We start from the raw sequence: 12,730 nt of genomic DNA, 5'->3' as shown, positions 1-12,730 counted from the left end.
ACTTTGAGAGACTTGCCTCCAAGACATCCGGAGGTATAGTTTACCTGATGAGATCAATAATTTGATTGAAACGGCGGTTCCATTATTGTAACTAATGTAATTTTTTTTACCTAAAATTGAATTATACAGGGTGACCCCAAAAAACGGGCCCCAACTCTAATTAGACCCCATTTTTTAGTGTTTTGTTCGAATGATATGAAACTTTGGTCATCACTAGTTTATTATATTGAAAACATCACATCAAAACACTAAGGTATCTGGCCTTTTTTTCTCCGTTCTACAACATATGTTCTAGATGGCCTCCATGTAGCTCTGTGCATTTCTTGAGGCCCAGCACGAAGTTGTCCATGATGTTCTTACAGACCAAATTGGTAATGGCTCTTATCTCCTCCCTGATGGCTTCCTTGAGTTCTATGATGGTTCTGGGTTTCCCTGCGTAGACTCTGTCCTTAAGGTAGCCCTCAAAGAAAAAAATTTGGAGTGCTTAGGTCCAGGCTATGAGGTGCCCTCTCAAAATCAGTCTTGAGTCTGATCACTTGGCCTCCAAAGTTCTCTTTCAGCCAATCTCGGGACAGGTTTGAGGTGTGAGAACTTGCTCCATCCTGCTGGAACCAGAACTAGCTCATGAGTGACAGGTAGATGGTCTGGAGCTCACTCTTGAAGGTTTTGAGGACCTCCACAGACCACTCCTTGGTGACTATCACTGCTGCGCCAGATTCTTCGATGAAGATTGGCCCGATGATGCCTCTGGCCAAGATTGCAGCCCACACCGTTCACTTAGGAGAGTGCAGGGGCTTGGTGGCTACTTCATTGGGCCTGGAGGACCCCCAGAAGACATTTGTCATGGAGTTCGCCTTTCCATCAAGATGGAAGTGGGCTTCATCTGAGGTTCAAAGGCGGTTAAGGAAACTTGGTGTCTCCTTTATCTTCTCGCGCATCTTGACTGTCTCTCTGCTTCATGTCTGAGGCTGTAAGGGTCTGAAGCATCTGTATTCTGTATGGGTAAGCCCTGATATCGTTCACCAGCACTCTCCTGCAAGTCTCACAGGACATACTGAAGGACTGACTTCGCTTACGCACAGAGCGTTTCGGACTCTGCTGGAGAGACTTTCTCACTCTTTCGACCAGCTCGACTGTTTACTTCTTGAGACGTCCCGAGTGGCTTGGACGGTTCTCTCTGGCAGCGTTGAGGTTCTCCACAATCCCATACTTCTTGAAGTAGTCCACCCAGTTCTGAATTCTGCTTTTGGATGGAGCCTTTTCACATTCGAACTGACGCATGAAACTGTCCTGGGTTTTCTTAAACGAGCCTGTCTTGTAGTAAAATTTAACACAGTGTATTCTTTGTCCCAGCTCCCACTGAGGTCTTGGTGTACTCACGGTCGTTGATTCTGCCATGTCCTGTAAAATAAGGGCAATCGGTGAATAAATAATGGAGATCTCACATAAAGTGTACACAGGGCCGTTTTTTGGGGGGTCAACCTATATATATATATAATTAAATAATTATTCTTAAACCACATGATCAATTAACGTAATTGTTGGAATATGACATTTTTGAGTAAGTACATCATAAAGATTTTTGTGTTTTGTTATTTTTTTCTATTTAGGTTGAATTCTGGACAGCAACAACAACAACAAAAGAAGTAATGTATATTTATGATAGTCATGCATCGGCGAGTAAGACATACACACAGGTACACAGACATGCAAATGCGTTACACACAGGTACACAGACATGCGAATGCGTTACACACAGGTACACAGACATGCGAATGCGTTATCCTTGATCTTATTGTGCTTGTGTAGATTGGTGATCTTTTAACCCAACGCATTTTAGGTGAAAACATTATTACGTATTTATTAATTTATACTAATTTCAACATGATACGTAAGTATGTAATAATGTTTTCACCTAAAATGTTTAAAAGATCACCAATTTACAGAAGCATCGCTTTATCAATACACCAGACAGGAGATGATTGATTTCGCTAACTGAAGCTATTTGCCGGAAAAGAAATATTCAGGGGAGATAATTGTTTCTTGAGAATGCCTACGGTCATAAGCAACAATTATCTCCCCTTAATGCAATCGTCCCACACCTCTTAATCCCTCCTACTCTGTCTGTAGTTTTTACCTCTTACCCATCCCTTCCCTTTTCGCAGCAGTCAACGTGAAAGCTCTTTCCTGTACTGGAATTGTATTTTCTAGTGTTGTGTGTAGCGGTCACCGCTCTCACTGCATTAAAAAATAACACAAAAATGACGACTAGACATGATAAAGAACGCCAGCGAGCGGCGCAGGAGAAATACCAAGCTGTTCTTTCGCAATTACTTAAAGACGAAGACAACAAATACTGCGTTGATTGCGATGCAAAAGGTTAGGATGCAATCATTGTAAATACATCCTCATAAAGCCGTTTTCCGTCATTCTTGTAAAGTATACGCCCCCTTTGAACTAATCGGTTGACTTATTTTAATTGTTTTATTTTTTTTTTAAATAATTAATACAAAAAATATACAGTTGGAACATGCATATGTATTCCTCGTTACTAACACGTACCATTCTTTACAGCAGAGTAATGTCAATCTAATATACGGAAATCTAATTGGTTTACTACGGATGATCAAAAGTGTCACTATAGTTTTGTTTGTTTGTGTAAAGCCGTTTTTACTTATTTATTTTTTATTACGATTATTATGTATCATTTTTTGTTTTTAAAGTGATTTCTTTGTGAAATTAATTTTATTCAATTTGAAATATCGAAAATGAATCATGTATCCAAATCTCCACTTCAATAATTGCATATTGTTTCACCAATGGTCCTCCATAGCATGAACCAACTAATTTAAGCTTTTAATAAATAATTTTGTAAAAAAATAAATAAAATGAAAAGGTGTTTTACCTTTTAATCGAATCGTGGTGTTTGAACACGTTTATGAAAATATAGCTGTAAACGATAATTATAATTTAGATTTAAATCTATACCTATATATAAAAATGTATGTAACTGCTTTTTAATATACAATGTAATGTGTCTGTACGCTAAAACTGTCATTACTTGAGTTTCTTTTCTTTCTTTTCTCCGGCTCATTTTGCTAATATTTTGCCACGTCTTTCAGGTTTTGACAAAAGTAAATAAAATAAAAATCCTCTATTAATGGTTTTCTAAATTATATAATAAAGAAATAATCACATTTATTTATTTATTTATTTTTTATATGCTGTGTAAAATTGGGATGTGAACATTTTTAGTTTACCTTCCTTCAACGCCAAATTTATTTAAACATACCATGTGTGATTATGACGGTGTGAAAGGTATAGTGGTTGCCGGTACGCATTTAGGTCTCGGCGTTCCGGGTTCGATTTCTGGGTAAAAAGTATAGATCTGTATCTTCCTTCAGTCCATTGAGTAAATAGAAAAGTAAACTAAGGGCGCTCGAGTTGTGCAACTAGCTAGGGAGAAGGAAAATTCCAAAATAACACAAATCTTTCTTTGCGTAATGTAGTTTGAGAGGTTTATCTCCAAAATCTTAGGCATCCGTTATTTTTATTTTCTTGGAGATCCCACTGTATTTTTGTGCCCCAGACAAACATTACCCCCCCCCCGCCGCTACATTTATTGTTCTTGATCAACACGACATACCTGTGCAGTGGCGTGTGCACAAATTAAGATTGATATATTGTATAAAACAATTTCACTTCCTCTTTTTCCGGTCGTCCTGGACCTTAGTAACACTAGTTTAGTAGATTGGAGATTGCGCAATCGTTGCTTCGCGTTAGACACAGTAAGACAGACTTACGGGGTGTTGTCGCTCGAAACTGATTACTTTTTCCTTTTAGAATATTGTTTTATTTTATTTTTTTTTTTTTTCATTTAAGTAGCAAAACATCCAATAAGTGTTAATTTTATTCTTTATTTTAATTTCTACATATTAGTTTTTATTTTAAAATTTAAATTAAAACTAGTGTTTTCTTCATGTATTTCAAGTAATATTTATTTTTTTTACTAGTAAAATATCTTGATTTTCGTTAGATTCATTTTTTTTTTTTTTTTTGGTGTTAATGCAGAGAGTATCCGCGCTATTTTTTAAATCGTATTTCCACGTTTAATTAAAGTTTTATGGGTTTTTTTTTTATTCAATTGTAAAGTTAAAGTACAGAATAGGTACAAAACACCCTCCCCTCCCCATGTTAAGAATGGCTTTTTAAATAATGTTATTATTTCAGCACGAAACACTCTGCAATCTGCATGAGTACCATTTTTTTTTTTTTTTTTATAAAGTACTTAATTAAAAAAATGTCTTTAATTTTTATTTTGGGCTTTTAAAATTGTCTTTTTGTTATTCAAAATCCGCTAAAAACAAACAACTGTCACCGTTTATGCATAACTCTACTTAAAATAACTTTTTTTTACTTCCGTAAAATTCCGAGCTACTCCCATTTTATTTTATTTTTTCATTTTATTTATTTATTTTGTATTCATTTGGCAGTAAGGGATAAAATTTTAGCTTTTGACTTCCCACTTGTCAACGAAAAAATAAAATAGATTTTTTTCATGCGATTACACGTCAATACTGTGTAATTAATTACCTGGGGGGGGGTAAATGCCACTGGTTGTCCAATCTGCAAAGAGGTTTATTCCGAAAGCCGTTCTTAACGTGGGGAAGTTGGGGGTGTTTACTGTTTATTCTGAAAGGCATTTTCTTATTTTCAACCTCCATGTTAAGAACGGCTTTCGGAATGAATACTCTTTGCAGGTTGGACAAACGGAAACCACTGACCGTGCACATTAACCGAAAAAATGTACAAGTAAACAAAACAAAAAATTAGTGAGGGTTCACTTTACTGTATAAATGTGGAGAGAGAACACAGTGTGGCAAGATAACATTCCAAGAAGTTATTCAAGAGGAAGTACTCTTTCCCGTGCCGACTGATCGACACGTGGAATGCACTGCCTGAAACAGTAATTAAGTTTGAAAAAGGGCTGGATAAATTCTGGAAAAATAATGATCAAAAATATAATTATAAGGCACGCATCCTCCACCCACGCATCAACGTGGTCAAGCGTAAAAGTAGAGAAGACGGTGACGAAGGTGTTAAGCCGGAGTCACAGGCTGGGCCTCTTCCGGGACGTCATCTGTAAGCATAAATTTAACGTAAAATGATCACTTGACCACATGGCAACCATTTTAGGAAATACAAAATAAGATTATTCGTTCTGTTCTATACTATATGAGTGATCCCTGATCAATAATATTTTCTGGTGAGGAAGGTGATCATTTTAAGTTACAGTAGAACCCAGAGATACGGCGACCTCCGGGATACGGTTATTCGGATTACGATGTTTTCCAGTCCCTGGTTATTGTTCGTCCCCGACTTACGGTGTTATTTGTTTATTATATACATTACTGTAATTTGCTACTTTTTATGCCGTATCCCGGGGTTATGTATATTTATATGTTAAGTGAATCCTTGTTCTAAAGCCTTTTTTCTTTTTCGGCACTCATACAGAATACGAGCCGTGCTGCAATAATAACCTTATTATTTAGAAACCCGTTTTGTAATTATTCTATACTTCAACCTAACAGTTTAATAAGCAAAAGACGCTGTAAAAATTGAATTAACTCGCAAAATCCTATCTAAAACATAACCGTCCGTTATAGTTTCTTTCCTCGAATTGCTAGGGCGGACCTGTACGAGAGTGCCCCCATAAAAATCCGTGCCCCTCCCCTGACGATTATTATAGATTCAGCCTTAATAATCATATTAGCAGAAAAAAAAAAAAAAAAAGATTTAATGACTTAAAAAGGAGGTTCACATTCTCGTTATAACGTTCTAATCACGTGATACGTCGATAAAAAAAAATAGTAAGTCAGGTAGCAATTATATAGAACGTTATAACGAGAAAGTGAATCTACTCAAATTTTTTTTTTTTTTTTTTTTTTTTTTTTTTTTTTCAAAATTTTTTTCTGATAATATGATACTTAAGTCTAATCTATGATAAACGTCAGAAAAAAACTTTAAAAAGAAAAAAAGTGTGAAAATACGCATTTTTAGGAGATGGGTCTTTTTCGTACAGGTCTCCTCGTCTGCTCATACTTTTTTTTTTTTATCTAATTTAATTATTAAAAACAATTGTTTTATATTATTTTATGAATCTGATAAACTTGTGACATTTTTCTTTTTAAAAATTTACTTTATAATTTAAATTCATTTTTAATTAAAGCGATTGTATTTCCAGCTTTTTATTTGCCATTTCGACTTATAACACGTGACTACTGTACCGTGACAATAACACAACTGTATGTATAAAAAAAAAAAAAACAAAAAAAAAACAACAAAACCCTGAATTTTTTCATTTATTTTAATCAACCAATTTTAGCCCTTTCAATCAACCTTATCATTAATAACGGATATACATGGATTAAAATTACATCCCTGGATTTAATTAATTATAATTTTCTTCGATGAATGAAATTGTCTAATTTTTTTTTTACTCCTTATTTTATGAATGGAAACCTCAACTCTAAATCTTAATTTTTAACTTTTATGTTGATGTAAAATCATTTTAAAGTGTCTATTTATTTACATCCCCTCGAGAGTAAAGTTAGACACTAAGTATTTTTTTTTTTTTTATGTAGACGGCCAAGGGTATATTTCTCCAAAAAGGAGCGGGGCGCCGGGCGGGGCAGTCGTGGTGGGATAAAAATAGAAATTGGTTTCTGTTTAGAAGGATTTCTTTTTCATTCGCGATATTTGACATTTACGGTCCGTACCTGAAATACTAACAAAAATTTTTTATTTATTATTTATAAAGCCATTTTTTAACATGGGGTGAAAAAAAAATAGGACGGCTTAAACTGCACCAGTATCGCATTCTTTTCCCACCAACACTGAATGTGACACCGTGACACGCGATCGGTTTAATACGTTTTAGGTCTGTCCACCCTCCCCCCAAAAAAAGAAAACAGTTGGGGTACTTTGGATGTTTTCAAAGCTTGTGATTCAATCTTGTCGGTCCCTACTGATGGATGGGGCTCCCCAGTCAATCAGCAGTAAAAACTAATCCTTCCTCCTGAAGACGAAGGTAATGCCTGGGAAATTATTTGACTGGCTTGTTAAAGTTGAATAATTCAACTTTTGTGCTTACAATTTTTTTTTTTGTGTGAAAGTGCACTGGGGAAGTTGACTACGCGGAGGTTGAAAATAAGAAAATGCTAGTAAATGTGCAGTTTAGCGGCGTAAATTATTTGACAAAAAATTATTTAAAAAAAAAACTAACCAGAAAAAATTTCATTTTTATTATTTTTCATCATTTTTAGTAGACTAAATGTATGACATTCTATGCCGCCATGTTGCTTTCTCGAGTAGCCTTTGAGCCTTGATAAATGTTGATGCCTTTGTAAAAATAAAAAAACCTTCTTTCTAAGGTTAGGCAGATTGGCCTTTTAAAGCCAAATTTGGGCTTCTTTTTTTTTTTTTTACGCTCTTTCATGGAACTGTTTTTGGCTGCCATATTTTTTTGTAATGAAAGAGCGTAAAAAAAGGCCAAACTCCCCATGTTAAGAACGACTTTCGGAATAAACACCCTTTGGAGGTTGAGCAACCAGTGCACATGCACATTGACATATATATATATATATATATATATATATATATATATATATATATATATATATATATGATTTTCTTCCGAGCGCATTTACTTCGCACACCTTTCATTGAAGTTCCAGAATGATAACCAGTGAAAATGTTTCGACCATTGCTTTTCTCCTTTTTTCCCCCATCCTCACAATTATTGGCATCAGGTATTTTTGAAATACTTCATTATCGGACATGTTTGCTAAAAAGCTGCAAGTCAGAAAATCGATTTAATCCCCCCCCCCCCCCCATACGCCAGCATTATTGTACGAATAACTAAATCACGTGTATTAATTAAAATAAATAAATAAATATTATATTCTTAATAGATCGATTCAAACTAATTTTTTTTAAAAAAAGCTAGACATTGCATAAACTAAAAAATTCCAAATTAATCCATCTCAATGGAATCTTATAATTCGACATCGTACTTTTTATGACAAGGGACAGATTGCTACTTGCTCGTAAATATATCGATATTTTTTCCATCTACTGAGGGGGGGGGGAGCTAGTCATTCATTAAAATAGTGAGCTAAAACAATTACAAATGTTTGTTTTAATTTTTCTAATTAATTGGTGTACTATTATTTCTTCGATTATGACGTACAAACGAGGAGCCTTTATTTTGAACATCTGTTGAAAAATTTGATAATTTATAAACATTGGCTATTATTATTTATCATTGAAAAGTTTTTATTCACCCCGAACAATGCACTTTGCCATTTAGACGTAAGCGACTATTGTGATTAAGGGACAGATTTATAGGGGGCATCATAAGTGGGGAGTTGGGCAGCAATATGTTAACATTACATTGAACTTTTTGAATATATATGCAGTCCTAGAAACAGGGAGCAGAAAGGAAATTCCAAAGATAAGCGGTTCAAGAAAATAAACTAATTAGAGTAGAAAGTTTTCTCACACCTGGGCACTTCTACAGTCAAAAGGATGAGATGTTTGCTGTTAGTAAGGTTTATCGTGGTGATGGAGTACATGTGTAATGAGTTCGTCGGAGCATATTCGTTGAACTACTTGTAAAACAACGACAAGAATGTAACATCAAAGATGTGACAAAGGCTGGCATTTATTAGACAGTGCGAGACTTTTTTTTTTTTTTGTACCGTGTCCAACAGGTGTCCAACAGGGACAGACCAGATGCGGCAACATACTCTATACACGAATACTAACTAGTGTGAGCTGTTTTACTATGTTTTAGTAGAGGAAACCCACCTTCTTTGCAGCATCTTCTAGGTATTTAACGTTCACAGGGAACATGAGTTGGAACAGATACATCGAGAGCATTGCAAAGGCTGCTGCGAGGAAAGTGGGCTCTCTCTACCGTGCAAGAAACTTACTTACGCCTGAAAGTATCCTGTACCTCTACAAGGCCACCATTCGCCCATGTATGGAGTATTGTCACATTTGGGCTGGTGCATCTACTACTAATCTTTCACTCCTGGACAGGGTTGAAAAGAATCGCCAATCTGATAGGTCCCAAACTGTCATTTAAGCTTCAACCTCTATCCCATCAACGAAATGTTGCATCCCTCTGCCTGTTTTGTAAGTATTTTAATTGTAGATGTTCCAACGAACTACAAACCCTTGTGCCTCTCGACATAAATACCCCAACAAACAGCAATATCCCACCCCTACACAGTAGAGATCCCTGATGTCAGAAAACTTTTTCTCTAATAGTTTCTTCCCAGAACTGCTAGACTTCGGAATTTCCTTCCGGGTTCCTGCTTCCTCAACTGTACTGATATGTTAAAGTGTAATATGAACAGACATCTTGCTGCTCAACTCCCTACATAGTATCCCCGCAACTCATGTCTATGATAGTAGCCCCATACATCAAAGTGGCATTGTACCTTGTTTGGGGCGAAAATGCAATAAAAAAAAAAATTATTGCAATCACGTTTTCAATGAATGTTAAGACCAAAGAGAATAAATAAGGATGCTTTCATCCATGGCAATAGTTTTTCGAGTATGCTGTAATGGATATCGCAGTAATGTCTTATTTTTGCGTTGGAAAAAATTTCCAAAAATATTCAATTCAAACGAAATTGAATACAAAGTTTGATTATATATGAAAACAAAGCACTTTGTTGTTTTTTTTGTTTTTTGTGTGTGTGTGTTTTGCCTTTTTTTGGTTATGGGTAAAAACATCTAACAATTCAATGAGTTTAACTTTACTGAAACTCCTTTCCTAATCCCTTTTTTTTTTAGACGGGAATAAACACCGGCCGCGTGAGAGAGGCGCAATATTTTTCTCGATTATGGTCATAAAGTAGGTGCTCATGCTCAATATAGTAGAATATTATAATTGAAAAATGATCGCTGACGATAATAGTCATAATTTTTTTTTTTTTTTTTTTTTTTTTTTAATCTGGAAGTTAGTAATCGATGAAATTAACATGAAAAAAAAAAAAAAAAGAAAAGTGTAAATTGTGGAATTTAGAGGTGGGAGTCAATTTCCTAAACTTTCAATATTTGATTAATATAAACAATAATTCATATAATGCTTAAAAGTGAGAAAGATATACAAACACGCGCAATATATTTTGTTTACTTTCTTAAAATGTTCATTTCCATCGCTGTAAAAAGTAATATAAAAAAAAGAAAAACATGACTCGATCAGCAATTTTATATTATTATTATTATTATTTATTTTTTTTTTTTGCTCGTGTGAACAAATTTTAAACTAATCGCCAGCTGCTGTTGGTGTCATTCAACTTTTGTTTTCAACACATAATTGATATTATTCACTGTTGGTTGCATTCAGAATTAAAATCAAAGAAAGGACCATTATTCTTGCTATTTCAAAACGAAAGTGGCTACGATACTTTTAATTATTTTCATGCTTTTTTTTTCTCTTAGCAATAGCTAACATAATAGAATTTAGAAGAATATATATAAAAAAAAAAATGTAACTTTTCAAAAAAATTTTTTTACCCCATTCCCTTCCTCTCTCATTCATGCACAAACTTTTGCAACTTCTTCAATATACTAAAAATTAGTAGCAGCTGATTGTTTACCAGTTAGAAAGTTTAAGCCTCCTCCCTGCAATAATTTGATCTTTGGTAACTTTGATTTTTTTAAAACCATAATCAATTTGAAAGTGGAATGTGTAAGATTTGTAAGCTTATCTTTGGTAATTTAGACGGACATGTAGATATAGATACGACTTTGCTTTATATAAGTTTTTTTTTTGGGGGGGGCAGTGTGTGTTGAGGACATACATTGAGAATGGTATAATGGCTGTGTAATATGAATCTTAAAAAACAGGCTTAGATCTGATGACCTCAGAGGAAGATTAAATCTGGACAGTATAGGGAGATGTGTGCAGAACAAGAGTCTTTAATAGCATGGCCATGTTGAAAGAATGAGAGTTCTTGGATTTATCATAATAGACCAGTTAAGACAGTGTGTCCAGTTCACAGGGGAAGGCTAAGGAAAACAGCAGGAAGATATAAGAATGGACTTGAGAAAGAGGGATAAATAAAGACCTGGCCAGAGATAGATTAGTTTGGAAGTTAATTTCTTAAAGCGGTCCAGTCCATGCCAGCATGCAAAACGAACATTAAAATGAATACGGTGATGATTTCTTTATTTTATTTTGCTGAGGATGTTCATTTACGAACAATCGTTTACATTATTTGTTTCATTTAAATGGTTGGATTTACATGAACAGAACATAAGATAAATTTCCTTAAATTTAATCGATCTCCTGGAAAGGAGGAAAAATACTTATGCTTTTAGAAATTGACTTCAAAACTAACCTATGACTGGCCAAGTCTTTATCCTTTTTTCTCTTCAATCCATTATTATTATTATTTCCTTCCATGTTTTCTTCGACCTGCCAACTGATCCTGCTACCACAACTGGTCTACTGAGACCATCAGAACTAAGCACGTCTTTAAGACTCGCATTACATATCCATTGTATCGTTCTAATATCATTTCTCTCTTATTGGCCAGGTTTCACTTCCATGTATCATCACACTGCATACACGTGCTTAATCTTCCCTTGATTAAAAGCAGTAACACTCTCCAGATTAGTAATGAAAAAAGTTTCTTGAACTTACTCCATCCACTCCTAACTTTCATATCATACCATCTCCCCTCTTTATCATCAAAATAATAAAACTTATGAACAACCTCGATGGCCTTGCCGTCCAAATAGACTTTCTTTACATCTAAGCTTGCATCCCTCTCCATTGTCTTACACTTCTTGCACTCAAACTGGTTATCCTCTTTTAACCTCTGTAATTCAACTGCAGTTTTTTTTGTTTATCCAGTGCTTTCAACCCTCTTCTTGTATTAGGTCTGTTTGTGTAGTCATCGATCGTCATGGCTCACCAGTCCCTTCTGCATTCTGACCATTTCACTATGATGTTCTTTGCAGTATAGTACCTATAGTAGGTTGCAATTTCTTGCTATAAAGTTTAGTGCTCATACAGAGCAATTAGTCATGGCTATTGTCCCTCAATCAGTATCATTTGACTAACACCATGGAGAGTTGATCAGGTTGTTCAACAGTTCAGCCTGATATTCCTCTGATCGGGGGCTAAATGGGTACTTGACCTTGCCTAAGGGTCTCCCACTGGCTAGTGGAGAAAAGGAGGTGCCTTACTGCTCCTACTGATGGAAGTGCTTCCACCCTGCTACCCTATACAGCACCTAATATTTCCAAATAATCACCCATCTGGTACTGGCCAGACTCATTGTTGCTTACCTTCAATGATCTGGCGAGAATTGGTGTGTCATTGTGTATATAAATAGAGCATAAATATGCAGTAAATCCACAACATAAAGCATCTCTTCTCGATAAACCATGCAAAAATCCCTGGAAACATTTCTACGACACAAATGAAAAGCAATGTATTCTATACAGATCCCTGATGTACTACCCCCCTTTGAAATTAATGCTGTCGCTACATGTACTGTTCTTACATGACGTTGAACAATCTTCATCAACCACTCACTTACCCCTCACTTATACAAAACCCACCAGACAATATCTTTTTGCACTCTGTCATAAGCTTTCTCTGAATCTACAAAAGCAAGATGCTCAAGAAAGGCTCTTTTAT

General features: G+C 35.2%; 1 protein-coding gene across 4 annotated transcripts in view; it reads left to right on the top strand.

Annotated features, from left to right (window-relative positions):
- Positions 1-2,127: 2,127 nt before the first annotated feature.
- LOC145295903 (stromal membrane-associated protein 1-like) overlaps positions 2,128-12,730 on the top strand; it is a 151,881-nt gene continuing 141,278 nt past the window's right edge. For 2 of the 4 annotated variants that reach the window (XM_080141669.1, XM_080141671.1), the window contains exon 1: positions 2,128-2,379. In XM_080141669.1, coding sequence (XP_079997795.1) covers positions 2,262-2,379 — 118 coding nt within the window. In that variant the 5' untranslated portion in view covers positions 2,128-2,261. The remainder of the gene's footprint in view (positions 2,380-12,730) is intronic. The other 2 variants (XM_080141667.1, XM_080141670.1) reach the window with 2 other exon arrangements.

The sequence above is a fragment of the Euprymna scolopes genome, chromosome 16 (genome assembly GCF_053919585.1).
Source record: "Euprymna scolopes isolate OS-2025 chromosome 16, ASM5391958v1, whole genome shotgun sequence".
Lineage (NCBI taxonomy): Eukaryota > Metazoa > Mollusca > Cephalopoda > Sepiida > Sepiolidae > Euprymna > Euprymna scolopes.
This window is presented reverse-complemented; position numbering and strand designations above follow the sequence as displayed.